The sequence below is a fragment of the Salmo salar genome, chromosome 14 (assembly GCF_965601325.2).
Source record: "Salmo salar chromosome 14, fSalSal1, whole genome shotgun sequence".
Lineage (NCBI taxonomy): Eukaryota > Metazoa > Chordata > Actinopteri > Salmoniformes > Salmonidae > Salmo > Salmo salar.
The window spans coordinates 70496381-70517780 of NC_138304.1; the positions used below are offsets into that span (position 1 = coordinate 70496381).

General features: G+C 44.2%; 1 protein-coding gene across 1 annotated transcript in view; it reads left to right on the forward strand.

Moving 5' to 3' along the window:
- The first annotated feature begins 618 nt into the window (after positions 1 to 618).
- Positions 619 to 21400, forward strand: part of LOC106570003 (uncharacterized) — a 38992-nt gene continuing 18210 nt past the window's right edge. The window contains exons 1-5 of the mRNA XM_014141846.3: positions 619 to 885; positions 4115 to 4446; positions 12739 to 12853; positions 19464 to 19672; positions 21007 to 21175. Coding sequence (XP_013997321.3) covers positions 661 to 885; positions 4115 to 4446; positions 12739 to 12853; positions 19464 to 19672; positions 21007 to 21175 — 1050 coding nt within the window. The 5' untranslated portion in view covers positions 619 to 660. The remainder of the gene's footprint in view (positions 886 to 4114; positions 4447 to 12738; positions 12854 to 19463; positions 19673 to 21006; positions 21176 to 21400) is intronic.

The window sequence follows — 21400 nt, forward strand, 5'->3', positions numbered from 1 at the left end:
AGCTGTGAAAATTAGCACATTTTATGTACATTTTGTAAGAAGTGTGTGTAATTATAAATGATAATTTTTGTGAGTTTGATATTCAAGTTGCTTCTAGTAAGTGAATATCTCAGGAATAGTTAAGTGAGTTGTCAGGACCGTGTAATGCTCTTATTTCACGTGAAAAAAGTTAACTTAAGAGGTTATCAAGAAATGTCCTCTGTAGTGGACACCTGGATGCCACAGCTAGGTTTTTCTCCATTGACTATAATGTAAATGTATAATATTTATGTCCTAATGACCACTACAGAGAACAATTTAGCACTTTAAAAGATAAATAACAATATTTTTCCACAATTTTTTCTTGGTAACATGTTTTTTCCCCCCCGAAATACTTTTGTTCATGTAAAAAAAAAAACATATTATAGGAGGCAATAGCAGAAAATAAACTCTGTTCACATACTACCTCCCCATTTCACTCCGCTTCAAAAGAATGTCTCCCTACTGAACACAACCCTCTAGGAGACAGTTCACTGCGACCTCTTTCTCTATCCCTCTCCCGGTCCTGAAAACCCATTTCACTCTTTAACAAACCGTTTTCTCCCCCTTCTGTACACCACTGTTGTCTTCCTCCCCCAGGAGAGCGGCTCCATCTACCTCCAGTTCACCTGCTCCACAGCCATGCAGCTGGACGTGATCTTCGAGGTGCTGGAGGAGTTCGACTGGACCTCCTTTTCCGTGGTGGCTACGCGTCACCACGGCTACGAGGACTTCCTGGCCATGGTGGAGGGCCTGACGGACGGATCCTTCATCGGCTGGGAGAAGAAGGGAGTGGTCATGCTCAACGTCACCGACGACCCGGGAGGGACGCGCACACGCAGGCTGCTCAAGGAGAACGAGGCGCAGGTGAGACGGCTACAACCTTTTTTTAATTTGCTGTTCTTTTTTTATGGTACAGAAGCAGAGGGAGGATACTGATGGAGAGGGGAGACACAGGAAGAACAGATGCTATGGATTGAACCCAGGTCTCCGGTGGGGAGGCATGTACAGTTGAAGTCGGAAGTTTACATACACCTTAGCCAAATACATTTAAACTCAGTTTTTCACAATTCCTGACATTTAATCCTAGTAGCAATTCCCTGTCTTAGGTCAGCTAGGATCACCACTTTATTATAAGAATGTGAAATGTCAGAATAATAGTAGAGAGAATGATTTATTTCAGCTTTTATTTCTTTCATCACATTCCCAGTGGGTCAGAAGTTTACATACACTCAATTAGTATTTGGTAGCATTGCCTTTATTAAATTGTTTAACTTGGGTCAAACGTTTCGAGTAGCCTTCCACAAGTTTCCCACAATAAGTTGGATGAATTTTGGCCCATTCCTCCTGACAGAGCTGGTGTAACGGAGTCAGGTTTGTAGGCCTCCTTGCTCGCACAAGATTTTTCAGTTCTGCCCACAAATTTTCTATAGGATTGAGGTCAGGGCTTTGTGATGGCCACTCGAATACCTTGATTTTATTGTCCTTAAGCCATTTTGCCACAACTTTGGAAGTATGCTTGGGGTCATTGTCCATTTGGAAGACCCATTTGCGACCAAGCGTTAACTTCCTGACTGATGTCTTGAGATGTTGCTTCAATATATCCACATAATTTTCCTTTCTCACGATGCCATCTATTTTGTGAAGTGCACCAGTCCCTCCTTCAGCAAAGCACCCCCACAACATGATGCTGCCACCCCCATGCTTCACGGTTGGGATGGTGTTCTTCGGCTTGCAGGCCTCCCCCTTTTTCCTCCAAACATAACGATGGTCATTATGGTCAAACAGTTATATGTTTGTTTTATCAGACCAGACGACATTTCTCCAAAAAGTACGATCTTTGTCACCATGTGCAGTTGCAAACCGTAGTCTGGCTTTTTTGTAGCGGTTTTGGAGCAGTGGCTTCTTCCTTGCTGAGCGGCCTTTCAGGTTATGTCGATATAGGACTCATTTTACTGTGGATATAGATACTTTTGTACCTGTTTCCTCCAGCATCTTCACAAGGTCCTTTGCTGTTGTTCTGGGATTGATTTGCACTTTTCGCACCACAGTACGTTCATCTCCAGGAGACAGAACGCGTCTCCTTCCTGAGCGGTCCCATGGTGTTTATACTTGCGTACTATTGTTTGTACAGATGAACATGGTACCTTCAGGCATTTGGAAATTGCTCCCAAGGATGAACCAGACTTGCGGAGGTCTACAATTCTTTTTCTGAGGTCTTGGCTGATTTCTTTAGATTTTCCCATAATGTCAAGCAAAGAGGCACTGAGTTTGAAGGTAGGCCTTGAAATACATCCACAGGTACACCTCCAATTGACTCAAATTATGTAATTTAGCCTTCCAGAAGCTTCTAAAGCCATGACAATTTTCTGGAATTTTCCAAGCTGTTTAAAGGCACAATCAACTTAGTGTATGTAAACTTCTGACCCACTGGAATTGTGATACAGTGAATTATAAGTGAAATAATCTGTCTGTAAACAATTGTTGGAAAAAATGACTTGTGTCATGCACGAAGTAGATGTTCTAACCGACTTGCCAAAACTATAGTTTGTTAACAAGAACTTTGTGGAGTGGTTGAAAAACGAGTTTTAATGACTCCAACCTAAGTGTATGTAAACTTCCGACTTCAACTGTATATGTGCTAGCAGTGGGTGTGTTACCGCTATACTACAGGGTCTACACTGGGGACCCTTTAATTCCCTCTTCTTAATCATTTAGTCATTTTCATGTTTATTTCTTCAGACAGGTGTAATGGAATTTTTATGTTTGTGCTTTTCTTATAACTCATTTCTGTGTTCTATTCATGTGCTGTTCTATAAACCAATTTCTGTGTTCAGGCAAGTGGCTGACTGTACAAATCCTCACTAGCAGTAGCTGCAATTTGGCAGTACGCGCAGACCTTGTTTTGAGAACGAATGAAAGATATCTCAGTTTCAAGGTCTCCGCTTAGAGAGAAGAAGCCTCGTGAGGTATTGGTCTGTCACGTGTTATGAACCAGTATTGGTCGGTCACATGAATGAAACAAAACGGTAATGATTAATTAATTATGCTAAATCATGCAAATATAACTTGTCTGTGTACTGTCGTATATAAGACAACTGCTGGGACTGCCCAGGGAGAGCTCCTGATTGACATGTGTACTATGGTGCATTGAGCTGGTTGGAACCTCTCCAGCGTGCAGATAAATAAAGAATGATTCGTTTAAGATTGACTTTGAGGGTCCCTGTGTAAGAATTTCCACGACACAGGGTTGAAGGTAGAAGGGAGACGGGGAGAGAATAGCTGTGGGACTGGGCTTTGATCCCACACTGAAGGGTAAACATGCAGTTGTGTATACACCCCAGTCCTGCGCATTCCCAGTCTGCACTAAAAACTCCATAGACCATCAGACTGTATAGATGTGCTGCAGATGGTAACTCAACCCGCTGTACCAGCCACAGGACTGTGGGGACCTTTGTTGTGTTTCATGCTGTCGTCCTGTCTTTGCAGTCCTTTCATCGCAGTGTACCTGTACTGCAGGACAGTGCTTCTCCACCTTGTTCCCGGGGACCCTGCTGTGCAGTCTATGCCGGATTTCATTCCTGCTAAGAATTAATTAGACACTAATTAGTACAGAATCGTCTTGGTATCCAATTACCTGATAGACACTCCAATCACCTGTCTTGGAAAATATGCTAAGATATTCTGCCAGTTTTTCAGAATAGTTCATAAATTAACTGGAATACTTCAAATAGTTCAACCTGGAACATTGAATTCAATCTTTTCTTCCATGTAATGGAAACCCTGCTGTTGATGGTCTTTTTGATATATATGTAAATAAGAAATAGGAGAATGGACAAAGAGAAAAATAAATGATGTAACGATATGAAATTTCGCCCCCAAAATCTGTCCACTGCTGTAGTCTGAGTGGGAAATTGTCTGAATTGAGATGTTTTCAAAGAGGGCAGTGAACGGGGTCAGCAACTCCCCCAAAACTGCCACAGTGTGACTGACATCATTTGACCTAGTTTGGTCCAACAAGACTCCCACTTAACCGCTCGCTCCCCCCCCCCTCCCCGACCCTCCTCTTCCTCTCCTCCTCTCCCGCTCCTTCCAGGTGCGTCTCCTCTACTGCTCCCAGGAGGAGGCCGCACTGATCTTCAAGGCGGCCTGGGCCTCGGGTCAGGCCGGACACTCCCACATGTGGTTCGCCGTGGGGCCAGCCCTGTCCGGCCTTGGCCTGGAGGGCCTCCCCAAGGCCCTGTTCGCAGTGCGGCCGCAGGGCTGGAGGGACGAGCCCCGCAGGAGGATCGCCAAAGGGGTGTCTGTGCTGACCCACGGAGCCATGGCTTTGAGGAAGGAGTACGGCTGGGCTCGAGGGCCACACTACTTCGCAGGCAACTGCCAGACAGATGGCAACCAGACGCAGAGGGTGCCAGACAGGATCAGGTGAGGAGAGCGGAGGTGCTCCTTCAGAACTCTCGGGGGAGAACTGCTCAGCTGTGGCAGAGGAGTGTCACATACGGCTGCTTTTCCCTCTCTATCTCTTTCTCTCTCTCTGCTCTCTCTCTCTCTCTCTCTCAATCTCTCTCTCTCTCTCTCATTCTGTCTCTATTTCTCTGCCTGCCTCTTTCTGTCCATCTTCTATATCTTTCCTCAGTGTGTCTCTGCCTCTCGTTCTCTCTCTTCTCTTTCTTCCCCTCTCTTTCTGTCTATGTCTATATCTGCCTCTTTGTCTTTGTCTTTCCTTATCTCTCTCTCTGCCTTTCTCTGTCATCGCTGATTATCACTCTGTGTCTGTCTCGGCCCTCTCTCTCTCTCTCTCTCTCTCTCTCTCCCCCTTGTCTGCCTCTCTCTCCCCATCAACAGCTGAAACACTTCATCCCCTCTCTCTCTCTCTCGCCCTCATTTTCTCTCTCTCTCCCTGTCTAGTTCTCAGTTGTGTATGAGAAGTCTCTGTATCTCCCTCCCTCTGTCAACCGTGTCTCATAGGTGACTCCTCCAAGTCCCTCTCGTGTCATTCATTCAGTACATTTGTCTGAAAGATACATGAGCCATGTGTACATGCTGTATGTCTGTGTCCGTCCGTATGCAGTACGTGTCAGAATAAAGTAATGAGCCATGAATCAGAATCAGAACATGAGGCATGTTCCTGTGTTGAAGTAAAGATACATGACCCATGCTAATTTGTGAATCAAGTTAAAGATACATGACTTATGTCCATATGAATCAAGTTAAAAGGTGCAAGACTTGTTGCATTCATGTAAATTAAGTTAAAGATACAGTTGAAGTCGGAAGTTTACATACACAATTCCTGACATTTAATCCTAGTAAATATTCCCTGTCTTAGGTCAGTTAGGATCACCACTTTATTTTAGGAATTTGAAATGTCAGAATAATAGTAGAGAGAATTACTTATTTTGGCTTTTATTTCTTTCATCACTTTCCCAGTGGGTCAGAAGTTTACATACACTCAATGAGTATTTGGTAGCACTGCCTTTAAATTGTTAAACTTGGGTCACACGTTTTGGGTAGCCTTCCACAAGCTTCCCACAATAAGTTTGGTGAATTTTGGCCCATTCCTCCTGACAGAGCTGGTGTAACTGAGTCAAGGTCCCATGGCTGCGTGGTGTCCCATGGTGTTTATACTTGCGTACTATTGTTTGTACAGATGTGGTACCTTCAGGCGTTTGGAAATTGCTCCCAAGGATGAACCAGACTTGTGGAGGTCTACAATTTTTTTCTGAGGTCTTGGCTGATTTCTTTTGATTTTCCCATGATGTCAAGTAAAGAGGCACTGAGTTTAAAAGTAGGCATTGACATACATCTACAGGTACACCTCCAATTGACTCAAATGATGTCAATTAGCCTATCAGAAGCTTCTAAAGCCATGACAACATTTTCTGGAATTTTCCAAGCTGTTTAAAGGCACAGTCAACTTAGTGTATGTAAACTTCTGACCCACTGGAAATGTGATACAGTGAATTATAAGTAAAATAATCTGTCTGTAAACAATTGTTGGAAAAATGACTTGTGTCATGCACAAAGTAGATGTCCTAACCTAAGTGTATGTAAACTTCCGACTTCAACTGTACATGGCTTGTTGAGTCAATGTGAATCAAGTTAAAGATACTGTGCATGCCATGTTGAGTCAATGTGAATCAAGGTAAAGATACTGTGCATGCCATGTTGAGTCAATGTGAATCAAGTTAAAGATACTGTGCATGCCATGTTGAGTCAATGTGAATCAAGTTAAAGATACTGTGCATGCCATGTTGAGTCAATGTGAATCAAGTTAAAATACATGACTTGTCTATGCTAATCAAGCTAGTTTATTGACTAGCATTGGGGGATTAAATTAACTGCTGAGGATGTATTCCATAATAACTACAAAGGCCTGGTCACACTTTATTTGGATAGTCCGGATTTTCAATCTGTAGATGCTGTGCAGATGGTTGTACTATCATCAAACTATCTGTTGATAAGCAAACTGCCTGCTAAGGTTATGGTTAGGGTTAGGTTTAGAGTAAGGGTTAGGGCTAGGGTTAAGTTTAGGGTTTGGATAAGGGTAAGGGTTAGCGTTAGGGCTAAGGTTAGTAGATCGTTAGTTGAAATGTTACTGATAGGCTGTAGATACAGTGCCTTCAGAAAGTATTCATACCCCTTTACTTATTCCACATTTTATGTGTGTTACAGCCTGAATTCAAAATGGATAAAAAAAAAAATGTCCTCACACATCTACACAAAAGTGAGAACATGTTTTTAGAAATGTTTAGAAATTTATTGAAAATGAAATACAGAAATATCTAATTTACATAAATATTCACATCCATGAGTCAATACATGTAAGAGTCCCCTTTGGCAGTGATTACAGCTGTAAGTCTTTCTGAGTAATTCCCTAAGAGCTTTGCACACCTGGATTGTGCAACATTTACCCGTTTTTATGTTAAGAATTCTTCAAGCTCTGTCAAATTGGTTGTTATTCATTGCTAGACAACCATTTTCAGTTCTTGCCATAGATTTTCAAGCAGATTTAAGTAAAAACTGTTACTCAGCCACTCAAGAACATTCACTGTCTTCTTGATAAGAAACTATAGTGTAGATTTGGCCTTGTGCTTTAGGTCATAGTCCTGCAGAAAGGTGAATTAATTTCCCAGTGTCTGGTGGAAAGCAGATTGAACCAGGTTTTCCTCTAGGATTTTGCCTTTGCCTCAATTCCGTTTATTTTTTATCCCGAAAAACTCCCCACTCCTTAACGATTACAAGATTACCCATAACATAAAGCAGCCACCACTAAGCTTGAAAATATGGAGAGTGGTACTCAGTAATGTGTTGAATTCAGGACAAAAAGTTAATTGCTTTGCCACATTTTTTGCAGTATTACTTTATTGCCTTGTTGCAAACAGGAGGCATGTTTTGAAGAAAAAGAAATTCTGTACAGGCTTACATCTTTTCACTCAGTCAATTAGTTTAGTTTTGTTGAGTTTCTACAATGTTGATCCATCCTCAGTTTTCTCCTATAACAACCATTAAACTCTGTAATTAAACTATGTAACTGTTTTAAAGTCACCATTGGCTTCATTGTGAAATCCCTGAGCGGTTTCCTTCCTCTCTGGCAACTGAGTTAGGAAGGACACCTGTATCTTTGTAGTGACTGGGTTTATTGATATACCATCCAAAGTGTAATTAATAACTTCACCATGCTCAAAGGGATATTAAAAAGTATGCTTTTCTTATTTTTACCCTACAAATAGGTGCCCTTCTTTACTGTCATTGGAAAACCTCCCTGGTCTTTGTGGTTGAATCTGTGTTTGAAGTTCACTGCTCGACGGAGGGACCTTACAGATAATAGTATATGTGGGGTACAGAGATGAGGTAGTCATTCTTTAAATCATGTTAAACACTATTATTGCACACAGAGTGAGTCCTGCAACTTATTATGTGACTTGTTAAGCATATTTTTACTCCTGAACTTATTTTGACATGCCATACAGTGAGGGAAAAAAGTTTTTGATCCCCTGCTGATTTTGTACGTTTGCCCACTGACAAAGAAATGATCATTCTATAATTTTAATGGTTGGTTTATTTGAACAGTGAGAGACAGAATAACAGCAAAAAAATCCAGAAAAACACATGTCAAAAATGTTAGAAATTGATTTGCATTTTAATGAGGGAAATAAGTATTTGACCCCCTCTCAATCAGAAAGATTTCCGGCTCCCAGGTGTCTTTTATACAGGTAACGAGCTGAGATTAGGAGCACACTCTTAAAGGGAGTGCTCCTAATCTCAGCATGTTACCTGTATAAAAGACACCTGTCCACAGAAGAAATCAATCAATCAGATTCCAAACTCTCCACCATGGCCAAGACCAAAGAGCTCTCCAAGGATGTCAGGGACAAGATTGTAGACCTACACAAGGCTGGAATGGGCTACAAGACCATCGCCAAGCAGCTTGGTGAGAAGGTGACAACAGTTGGTGCGATTATTCGCAAATGGAAGAAACACAAAAGAACTGTCAATCTCCCTCGGCCTGGGGCTCCATGCAAGATCTCACCTCGTGGAGTTACAATGATCATGAGAACGGTGAGGAATCAGCCCAGAACTACACGGGAGGATCTTGTCAATGATCTCAAGGCAGCTGGGACCATAGTCACCAAGAAAACAATTGGTAACACACTATGCCGTGAAGGACTGAAATCCTGCAGCGCCCGCAAGGTCCCCCTGCTCAAGAAAGCACATATACATGCCCGTCTGAAGTTTGCCAATGAACATCTGAATGATCCAGAGGACAACTGGGTGAAAGTGTTGTGGTCAGATGAGACCAAAATGGAGCTCTTTGGCATCAACTCAACTTGCCGTGTTTGGAGGAGGAGGAATGCTGCCTATGACCCCAAGAACACCATCCCCACTGTCAAACATGAGGGTGGAAACATGCTTTGGGGGTGTTTTTCTGCTAAGGGGACAGGACAACTTCACCGCATCAAAGGGACGATGGACGGGGCCATGTACCGTCAAATCTTGGGAGAGAACCTCCTTCCCTCAGCCAGGGCATTGAAAATGGGTCGTGGATGGGTATTCCAGCATGACAATGACCCAAAACACACGGCCAAGGCAACAAATGAGTGGCTCAAGAAGAAGCACATTAAGGTCCTGGAGTGGCCTAGCCAGTCTCCAGACCTTAATCCCATAGAAAGTCTGTGGAGGGAGCTGAAGGTTCGAGTTGCCAAACATCAGCCTCGAAACCTTAATGACTTGGAGAAGATCTGCAAAGAGGAGTGGGACAAAATCCCTCCTGAGATGTGTGCAAACCTGGTGGCCAACTACAAGAAACGTCTGACCTCTGTGATTGCCAACAAGGGTTTTGCCACCAAGTACTATGTCATGTTTTGCAGAGGGGTCAAATACTTATTTCCCTCATTAAAATGCAAATCAATTTATAACATTTTTGACATGCGTTTTTGAGGATTTTTGTTGTTGTTATTCTGTCTCTCACTGTTCAAATAAACCTACCATTAAAATTATAGACTGATCATTTCTTTGTCAGTGGGCAAACGTACAAAATCAGCAGGGGATCAAATACTTTTTTCCCTCACTGTACATATTTATTGACACGAGATTTCAGCTTTTCATTTTTTATTCATTTGTACAAATTTCAAAAAACATAATTCCACTTTGACATTATTACAAGAAATTACAAGAAATCAATTTCAAGGGGTGTCAATACTTTCTGAAGGCAATAAATTGTTACCAAAGGCCTAAATGGTACCAATGTATGTATTAATGATTAACTACTGTTCATTCATTGTTAATGTGTCAGCTATAATGGGTCTCTTTAATACATTTATTTGACCAGTCAAGGTAAATCTACAATTATCTACCTCTCACCACTCTCCCTTCTTTTTCTCACAATTCTTTCTATCTTTCATCTGCATCCCCTTCCGTACCTCTCTGCTCCTCTGTCATCCCTGCACCCCTCTCTCCTCCCTCTATCTCTCCCACCACTATGCTCTTTATGCTTTGTTTTTATTACACCATTCAATCTCATCCTCAATCTAATTTCCTTCTCTCTCCCCTCCATCCCTCCCTTCCTCCTTCCCTCCCACGCTCTCCCATCTATTGTCATTTCACAACCCTCTCTCTCTCTCTCTTCTCTTTCTCCCTGGTTAACTTTTTCTTTTCCTCATCACTTCGACTCTTCCCTTTACCTTCTCTTCCCCCCCATCTCTCCCCTCCCTTGGCCCGACTCTAAAAGGGATCTGATGCTTCATCGTTTTACATGTAAATAGGATAATTGATTGTGGTGGCTTAGATATTGTGGAAGTAGAGTGGTGGCCTGAGGGCACACACACTTAATGTGTTGTGAAAAGTGTTATATACCATTTTAAATTGTACATAACTGCCTTAATGGTGCTGGATCCCAGCTAATTGGGATCCTTAATAAATTCAAATACAAATGCAGGGTAGAAATATTGGAGGCAGTCACACACAGCCACGAACCCAACCAGCCACCAGAGCTCCTCTGGCCTCTCTCAATATCTCCCGAGCCATCACTATCATGGCAGGAGCACTGTCAACAGCATAGGGACACACCAAACAGTTCCCATACCCCCCCCTTCCCACCACATGACCCATCCCGTTTCCTAATGGAGGCGCTGGCACCAGTGAGGCATGGGAGAATCTAATAGAAGGGTGGAGGGGGGGCATGCAAATGCAGCTCTAAAGAGAGTATATTAATGTGAATGTTGCCTGATGTTTAAATAGCTAGTAACCCCCCACCCCAAACCCTTCACCCCTACTCCCCATATCACTCTCTCTCTCTCTCTCTCTCTCTCTTTCCCACTTTGCCTATCCCTCTCTCTCTCTCTCTCTCACTCTCTCTCTCTCTTTCCTGTCTTCTCTCTCTCTCTCTCTCTCGCTCTCTCTATTCCTCCCTCCATCTTTCTCTGTCTGAATGCATTAGCCATTATGAGTTGTCTTTGTTACGGTACGAGAGACAAATCTATATTCAAATATTCCGTAGCTTGTTCACCTCACAATGTTCGGCATCAGTGGAAACACATGTAATGTCAATGACTGTGTGTCGCCATGACAACATGGCACTCACCAAGAGAGATCAGTGGCATTGCAGAGTTCAAGTGAATGCTAACATTAATACATTGTATTTTTCCATCTTATAAGAAAAGCAACTACTGAATACTTTGTATTTGTCAGCAGAATTTCTTCTCATTTTTTCCAAACCATGAAATAATCATTTGAATGTAGAATAGAGACCAAGGGTGTTTTCTGCTTCCATTTTTTTCTGCTTTCTATTGGATTTCTATTTGCCATCAGTATTCTCTTCATAGGCTTGGTTTGACAAATCATGTGTGAAAAGTAATAATGCCCTTTGTGACTCCTTCATACAGCCTTTATAAACATATAAGGCCCTCCAACTCATTTGCATTGCATTCCATTACTTTGCATTCCATTACTGCCCCTCATATACTGTATACAGTAGCAACAGGATGGATATGAATATCAGCACAGCCCCTAGAAGTAGGGCTCCAGCCTGTCTTATCATGTGCCAGAATGTGAATAATTTCTCCTACTATATGATCTAGAAATACCCATAAATTCTAGGTCATAATTCAGCTCAATACTCTTGTGAAGTTAGGGAGAGGGCAGTGGGTGAGACGCAGATAAACATCTCATCTTATGTGGTAGGCTTTCTACGTGACAGCCTCGTATAAATAATGGCTTGATGAAAGGACATGAGGGCATCTTCAATCAGCAATTGCTGCATCATGAAAACAAGAAAGCGCTGACGACAAATTCCAAATGCCTTTAGAAGGAAGGGAGAGAAAAAGCGAACTGGGGTTGGTTTTTTAACATGCTATCTGACTGGCGTCCTCTGTGAATGGTGCTTTTAGATGCAGTGTTGTCATGGTGACACAGAAGCATCCCAGACTCTGTAACCGACAGACTGCCCCTAACAGCAACATGAAAAACATGAAAGCCAACAGCTAGTGTAGTTTGCTCTATAGCTTTTACCCCTGATTATCGGGGTAGAGCTGGGAAATCATTAGCACTCTCGATATCAACGAGATACAGATGCGTTGAAGATGATGGAAAATTGCCTGCCTACCCTACATCGCTGCATACTGCAGTCTTTGCAAGTCTCAACCACTCACAATGTCTGCACATTATTCATGTGATAAGCAGAAACTACTTGCCGTTTGCAGAACTTTGGCTACTCCAAAGGCAAGCTCACATGTTTTATTCATCAATTCATTGATTTATTTCCATTTCATGTCACGTAGCTACCTGTAACTGTACATGGCTGGAACATAATAACAAGCAGCTTGGGACATAGAGAGATCTTTAGTGTAGTGCCTAACTGCCCACCTGCATCCTGCTGTCTCTCACCCTGCCACTCTGCCACTCTAGTCTTTCAACTACAAAGCGTGCAGCTGAAGACACATGAAAGATATCTAGTATTAAGTGTCCCCTGCTTCTCTCGTTCTCTCTCTCTCTCTCGCGCTGCCACTCTCTCATCGCCTTCCCTGTCACTTCCAGCTAAACCTTGAATCTTGCTGAAAGTCTAGCATGCTACTCCGTTTCTCTGTTTTTCCGTCTCCTGTTTCTCAGTTTCTCTGTCTGTTTGTGCTGAAAGTTGTTTAGTGTGCCTCTCTATTTCTCTCTGTTTCCCTGTTTCTATTTCTTTCTGTCTGCCATTCCCTCACTCCATTTCCTGTCTTCCAGGTTTTTCAGTAACATTACGCTGAGTGGCCGGGACTACTCGTTCAACAGCGATGGCTACCTGTCTAATCCAGTGCTGGACGTGATTTCCTACTCCGAGGGGAAAGGCTGGGAGGAGGTCAGTGAGTTAGCGTGCTAACCGCTAATTATCTGACACACTCGCTAACCACCATTTCACCACCATCAAGTCTGGCTAACTTATCCTCATACACACATACACACACTCTCTCCCCTCAACTTGCTAACCACCCTTACCGCACTATCACAGTCCATTGGATGTGCCTACTTACCCCTTATTTAACGTTTTGTCAACCTTGTTAGCTTTCGTTAACTGGCTAACTCGACGTCTAATGTTTGTTCCCCCGAGAGAGAGAAAGCCCATGCACTTGCCTCAGCTCTCCATTCACTCCATTCCTGCTGTTTTCAACTAACCTTTCAGCACTCTGTACGTTTACCCACGTTGTTGCCTCAAGGCCTGGTGATTCCATGATATCCATTCACAACAGGAGGAATTTGTTCAGCATGAACCGTGATATGCCTCCATACTGTCAAGGTGGGTTAATCTGACCCAGTTGCAGCTGTATGATAACATGGACTCTGTAGTAGTGCTCCTTCAGTTAATGTCCTATCTCCTCTGAGTGCTCTGGGCTCTGATCAGTAAGGGTGAGTGAACAAGCAGTGGACGATTGAGCTCTGGGACCAGTTTTTGACCCGAGACCACATTATGTAATGGAAAAAGTCTGACCGCTTCAAATCAAATCAAATCTAATTGTATTGGTCGGATACACGTTTACACGTGACCACAAGTGATATACTGTGCGTCTGTAGTCTCCATAGATCTGTAAATACTGTAACTTACTGTTCCCTATAGTATAAAATAACCCCCGATTCCAAATATTAGGATAATAATATAAACGTGTAGGCCATTCCATGGTCGAATACATTGTAGTGATATTAGAACCTGACAAGTTCAAGTAACCGTTTACGTCATTTAGCAGACGCTCTTATCCAGAGCGACTTACAAATTAGTGCATTCACCTTATGATATCCAGTGGAACAACCACTTTACAATAGTACATCTATATAAAACACATTTTTTTTTGGGGGGGGGGGGGGTTAGAAGGATTGCTATATCCTATCCCAGGTATTCCTTAAAGAGGTGGGGTTTCAGGTGTCTACGGAAGGTGGTGATTGACTCCGCTGTCCTGGCGTCGTGAGGGAGCTTGTTCCACCATTGGGGTGCCAGAGCAGTGAACAGTTTTGACTGGGCTGAGCGGGAACTGTGCTTCCGCAGCGGTAGGGGGGCCAGCAGGCCAGAGGTGGATGAACGCAGTGCCCTTGTTTGGGTGTAGGGCCTGATCAGAGCCTGAAGGTACGGAGGTGCCGTTCCCCTCACAGCTCCGTAGGCAAGCACCATGGTCTTGTAGCAGATGCGAGCTTCAACTGGAAGCCAGTGGAGTGTGCGGAGGAGCGGGGTGACGTGAGAGAACTTGGGAAGGTTGAACACCAGACGGGCTGCGGCGTTCTGGATGAGTTATAGGGGTTTAATGGCACAGGCAGGGAGCCCCGCCAACAGGGAGTTGCAGTAATCCAGACGGGAGATGACAAGTGCCTGGATTAGGACCTGCGCCGCTTCCTGTGTAAGGCAGGGTCGTGTGCGAATGTTGTATAGCATGAACCTACAGGATCGGGTCACCGCCTTGATGTTAGCGGAGAATGACAGGGTGTTGTCCAGGGTCACGCCGAGGCTCTTAGCACTCTGGGAGGAGGACACAATGGAGTTGTCCACCGTGATGGCGAGATCATGGAAAGGGCAGTCCTTCCCCGGGAGGAAGAGCAGCTCCGTCTTGCCGAGGTTCAGCTTGAGGTGGTGATCCGTCATCCACACTGATATGTCTGCCAGACATGCAGAGATGTGATTCGCCGCCTGGTTATCAGAAGGGGGAAAGGAGAAGATTAATTGTGTGTCGTCTGCATAGCAATGATAGGAGAGACCATGTGAGGATATGACAGAGCCAAGTGACTTGGTGTATAGCGAGAATAGGAGAGGGGCTAGAACTGAGCCCTGGGGGACACCAGTGGTGAGAGCACGTGGTGCGGAGACGGATTCTCGCCACGCCACCTGGTAGGAGCGACCTGTCAGGTAGGACACAATCCAAGCGTGAGCCGCGCCGGAGATACCCAACTCGGAGAGGGTGGAGAGGAGGATCTGATGGTTCACAGTATCAAAGGCAGCAGATAGGTCTAGAAGGATGAGAGCAGAGGAGAGAGAGTTAGCTTTAGCAGTGCGGAGAGCCTCCGTGACACAGAGAAGAGCAGTCTCAGTTGAATGACCAGCCTTGAAACCTGACTGATTTGGATCGAGAAGGTCATTCTGAGAGAGATAGCAGGAGAGCTGGCCAAGGACGGCACGTTGAAGAGTTTTGGAGAGAAAAGAAAGAAGGGATACTGGTCTGTAGTTGTTGACATCGGAGGGATCGAGTGTAGGTTTTTTGAGAAGGGGTGCAACTCTCGCTCTCTTGAAGACGGAAGGGACGTAGCCAGCGGTCAAGGATGAGTTGATGAGCGAGGTGAGGTAAGGGAGAAGGTCTCCGGAAATGGTCTGGAGAAGAGAGGAGGGGATAGGGTCAAGCGGGCAGGTTGTTGGGCGGCCGGCCGTCACAAGATGCAAGATTTCATCTGGAGAGAGAGGGGAGAAAGAGGTCAAAGCATAGGGTAGGGCAATGTAAGCAGGACCAGCGGTGTCGTTTGACTTAACAAATGAGGATCGGATGTCGTCGACCTTCTTTTCAAAATGGTTGACGAAGTAATCCGCAGAGAGGGAGGGGTGGAGGGGGAGGAGGATTCAGGAGGGAGGAGAAGGTGGCAAAGAGCTTCCTAGGGTTAGAGGCAGATGCTTGGAAGTTAGAGTGGTAGAAAGTGGCTTTAGCAGCAGAAACAGAGGAGGAAAATGTAGAGAGGAGGGAGTGAAAAGATCCCAGGTCCGCAGGGAGGCTAGTTTTCCTCCATTTCCGCTCGGCTGCCCGGAGCCCTGTTCTGTGAGCTCGCAATGAGTCGTCAAGCCATGGAGCAGGAGGGGAGGACCGAGTCGGTTGGGAGGATAGGGGACATAGAGAGTCAAAGGATGCAGAGAGGGAGGAGAGGAGGGTTGAGGAGGCAGAATCAGGAGATTGGTTGGAGAAGGATTGAGCAGAGGGAAGAGATGATAGGATGGAAGAGGAGAGAGTAGCAGGAGAGAGAGAGCGAAGGTTGCGACGGCGCAATACCATCTGAGTAGGGGCAGAGTGAGTAGTGTTGGAGGAGAGCAAGAGGGAAAATGATACAAGGTAGTGATCGGAGACTTGGAGGGGAGTTGCAGTGAGATTAGTGGAAGAACAGCATCTAGTGAAGATGAGGTCAAGCGTATTGCCTGCCTTGTGAGTAGGGGGGGACGGTGAGAGGTTGAGGTCAAAAGAGGAGAGGAGTGGAAAGAAGGAGGCAGAGAGAAATGAGTCAAAGGTAGACGTAGGGAGGTTAAAGTCACCCAGAACTGTGAGGGGTGAGTCATCCTCAGGAAAGGAACTTATCAAGGCGTCAAGCTCATTGATGAACTCTCCAAGGGAACCTGGAGGGCGATAAATGGTAAGGATGTTAAGCTTGAATGGGCTAGTGATTGTGACAGCATGGAATTCAAAGGAGGAGATAGACAGATGGGTCAGGGGAGAAAGAGAGAATGTCCACTTGGGAGAGATGAGGATTCCAGTGCCACCACCCCGCTGACCAGATGCTCTCGGGGTGTGCGAGAACACGTGGTCAGACGAGGAGAGAGCAGTAGGAGTAGCAGTGTTTTCTGTGGTAATCCATGTTTCCGTCAGCGCCAAGAAGTCGAGGGACTGGAGGGTAGCATAGGGTGAGATGAACTTTGCCTTGTTGGCCGCAGACCGGCAGTTCCAGAGGCTGCCAGAGACCTGGAACTCCACGTGGGTCGTGCGCGCTGGGACCACCAGGTTAGAGTGGCAGCGGCCACGCGATGTGAAGCGTTTGTATGGCCTGTGCAGAGAGGAGAGAACAAGGATAGACCGACACATAGTTGATAGGCTACAGGAGAGGCTACGCTAATGCAAAGGAGAAAATTTAACTAAACAACTGGGGAAGCGAGAGAGCAGGACCTCCCTCACTAACAATTCACTGAAACACTAAAATATAACTTTTCTAGCTACCACTAGAAATTAAAATTGGTGTAAACTACAGTGGTTCAATGTTTACAGGAATAGGCTCAAACTTAGTTTATTCCGCTAGATAACTTGGTACAGTATTCTTCCGTGAAAACCCACCTAGTGCACCGTGTGTTATGACGTCTTGCTAACTAGCTAACTAGCATGCTAGCATCCTATAACACACGGTTAGCACCAATACTTGGTAACAACAAGCTACCAATGGATCATTCGTGTCCGTGTCTAGTTCATAACGCAGAAGTAATTAAACGTTGGCTAGCTAACACAAAGTCAGTCCTGCTAGCTACACAAGTGGACTACACATGTCGAATGTTCAGAAAGTTAAGCTAACGTTGCAAAAATCTTATTGACTAAAAATGATACAGCTAGCTGGTAGGGTTAGCTAGCTAGCAGTGGGCGCGTTGTTGACTATGTTAGAGAATGTAGCTGGCTAGCTAACCTCGATAGTTACTCTGTACTACGCCTTTATCTTGATACAAAGACAGCAGATACAACTATGTAGCTAGCTAACAATACACTAATCAAATCGTTCCAATGTAATGTAATGAAATGTAATATAAGTTGGCTAGCTAGCTGTGGTGTTACCTGAAGAACCCTGAAGAAGAACTGAGGAAATGGTTCTCTGAAAGAACTCACTTGAATTAATTAGTGAATCACTTCAACACAGGTTGCGTTCACTTCTGGTTTTTATTTTTCCCCAGTATGCAGTCTCCAATGTAAGCTTGACCGCCGAGACACCTAAACACTCTCAAGTGTTTAGCACATGCCACACTTACCGCAAACCGACGCTGTGAACAAAAGAGAAATGTCCGTCGCACAAAGGTTTCATTTTTCCTCCTCACGATCCATATACAGTTGAAGTCGGAAGTTTACATACACTTAGGTTGGAGTCATTAAAACTCGTTTTTCAACCACTCCACAAATGTCTTGTTAACAAACTATAGTTTTGGCAAGTCGGTTAGGACATCTACTTTGTGCATGACACAAGTAATTTTTCCAACAATTGTTTACAGACAGATTATTTCACTTATAATTCACTGTGTCACAATTCCAGTGGGTCAGAAGTTTACATACACTAAGTTGATTGTGCCTTTAAACAGCTTGGAAAATTCCAGAAAATGATGGCTTTAGAAGTTTCTGATAGGCTTATTGACATAATTTGAGTCAATTGGAGGTGTACCTGTGGATGTATTTCAAGGCCTACCTTCAAACTCAGTGCCTCTTTGCTTGACATCATGGGAAAATCAAAAGAAATCAGCCAAGACATCAGAAAAAAAATTGTAGACCTCCACAAGTCTGGTTCAACCTTGGGAGCAATTTCCAAACGCCTGAAGGTACCACGTTCATCTGTACAAACAATAGTGCGCAAGTATAAACACCATGGGACCACGCAGCTGTCATACCGCTCAGGAAGAAGACGCGTTCTGTCTCCTAAAAATGAACGTACTTTGGTGCGAAAAGTGCAAATCAATCCCAGAACAACAGCAACGGACCTTGTGAAGATGCTGGAGGAAACAGGTACAAAAGTATCAATATCCACAGTATAACGAGTCCTATATCGACATAACGTGAAAGGCCGCTCAGCAAGGAAGAAGCCACTGCTCCAAAACTGCCATAAAAAAGCCAGACAACGGTTTGCAACTGCACATGGGGACAAAGATTGTAATTTTTTGAGAAATGTCCTCTGGTCTGAGGAAACAAAAATAGAACTGTTTGGCCATAATGACCATCGTTATGTTTGGAGGAAGAAGGGGGAGGCCTGCAAGCCGAAGAACACCATCCCAACCGTGAAGCACGGGGTGGCAGCATCATGTTGTGGGGGTGCTTTGCTGCAGGAGGGACTGGTGCACTTCACAAAATAGATGGCATCATGAGGCAGGAAAATTATGTGGATATATTGAAGCAACATCTCAAGACATCAGTCAGGAACTTAACGCTTGGTCGCAAATGGGTCTTCCAAATGAACAATGACCCCAAGCCTACTTCCAAAGTTGTGGCAAAATGACTTAAGGACAACAAAGTCAAGGTATTGGAGTGGCCATCACACACCCTCACCTCAATCCTATAGGACATTTGTGGGCAGAACTGAAAAAGTGTGTGCGAGCAAGGTGGCATACAAACCTGACTCAGTTACACCAGCTCTGTCAGGAAGAATGGGCCAAAATTCACACAACTTATTGTGGGAAGCTTGTGGAAGGCTACCTGAAACGTTTGACCGAAGTTAAACAATTAACGGCAATTCTACCAAATACTAATTGTGTATGTAAACTTCTGAACCAATGGGAATGTGATGAAAGATATGAAATCTGAAATAAATAATAATTTCTACTATTATTCTGACATTTCACATTCTTAAAATGAAGTGGCGATCCTAACTGACCTAAGAGGGAATTTTTTTCTAGGATTAAATGTCAGGAATTGTGAAAAACTGAGTTTAAATGTATTTGGCTAAGGTGTATGTAAACTTCTGACTTCAACTGTACTTCCTAAATGGCTCTAAATGATCTCCTGCAGGTTGGCACGTGGCAGAACGGTGTTCTGGATCTCATTATCCAGCCCTTTTCACGCTACGGCTCCTTCCTCAAGCCGCTGGATGACACCCAGCACCTCAAGGTTGTCACCCTGGAGGAGAGGCCCTTTGTCATTGTGGAGCCAGCCGACCCAGGCACCAACTCCTGCATCCGGGACTCGGTGCCCTGCAGACTACCACTCAACACCACCAAGTAAGGCCTGCTACTGGGGCAGATGTTTTACCATGACCTACCCTGGTCTAACCATGGAGATATTTAACTATGACTGACCATGATCTAACCATGCAGATATTTAACCATGACTGACCATGGTCTAACCATGCAGATGTTTTAACCATGACCAACATGTAACCAACATAGTTTAAATGTTGTAACTATCATAAGCGTAAAGGGTAATACAAAAATGATAATTGTGGTTGGCCATGTTGCTCCTCATTATTGATATAGTTTATTGAGAGTGTGTTTCAAGTACAATGTTTTACTCCACTCTACCTATGATGTCACATGGTTACATTCCCTCCCCTCAAGCCATTCAGGGAAAAGAATTGCAGGGAATTTGTAAAGATTTAGCAGCTGAATTGCAGTAAATAAGTAATAAACCCTTTAAACTTTTTAAAATGTCTCTATAATTGTCAAAGTAAATCTATGCCATGCGCCACAATGGTGCCCAGTGACCCTATGACATCATCAGCTTCATTGCTCTACTATAGATTTTGACAAACAGCTCCGGTAGAAATATACAAGGTAGAAATATACTTTGAAATTTAAAAAAAAACGTACATTTTTGGGATGCAGCGTAGTCTAACCAGTAACCACATGCTTTGCCAGTTTGTTTTATTTACATGCTGCTGTTTATTCTCTCTTGTCCTCTTTTATCAACTCTCACTCAGTGTTTCACAGTCTGTCCTGGTCTCTGGAGGTCTGTTTAGTGTGTTATGTGTTCCCAGCCTGTCTCTGATAAGAGGTCTGGTAACAAGGCCTGCTGAAAGTTCCATCAATTGTATTGGCTCAGGGAGATTGCCCAAGTTAATCAGACTGCTTTTAACATTCCATTGGAATCGCAACACCTGCTCTGACTGGTTGGTTATCATAGTGGGCATACAGGGAGGGACCACACGTTTGATATTTGCCCAGTTAAACTTCACTTTTGATATGTCATTAGGCTTTTTCTGTCGACATTCCTATTGTAAAGCTTCATGCTTGGAAAGAGTCCACGTATGTCCTGTTAAATCTCCTCGTCCCCTGCTGAGGGTAACCCACCTTGAAAAATGACAATTAATCCAGTTTTTATGCAGTCCTCCTCCTCTCCTGTCTGTCCTGATATGCCTCCCTTCTCTAAAACTGAGCAGTCCACCTACAGGCTGTATTGATCCAGCAACTACAGCTCTCGCTAATAATTCATACATTCCTCCTTGCCCTTCTGTGTCTCCCTTCTGTTTCTCTCTTTCCTCTGCCTCCTGTCTCTAACATCTCCCTCCCTGTCTTTCTCTCCTTCCTTCCCTCCCTCGCTCTATCTGTAACCACAGTGTGCCGGTGGATGAGAAATCATCGAAGCACTGCTGCAAAGGCTTCTGCATTGACGTCCTCAAGCGATTGGCCAAAATAGTGGGCTTCTCCTATGACCTCTACCTGGTGACCAATGGCAGACACGGGAAGAGGGGGAGTGATGGGCAGTGGAATGGCATGGTCGGGGAGGTCAGGGGTCATGTATTTCTTCTTCTCTCTTTCTTTTCATATTCAAAAAAACGTGTTCAAGGGGTGCCATGCAATTCCTCCTCAAAATCCCCTGAAAGTAAACGGGAGACAGAATGAGACCAAGAACTGTCAAGTAGATTAGTATTCCCATGGAGAAGTAACTCGGGAGTGTTTGGCGTGGAGTCTTGGGCAAATGCCTCGCTATTTCCAGGGAAGACAATCCCC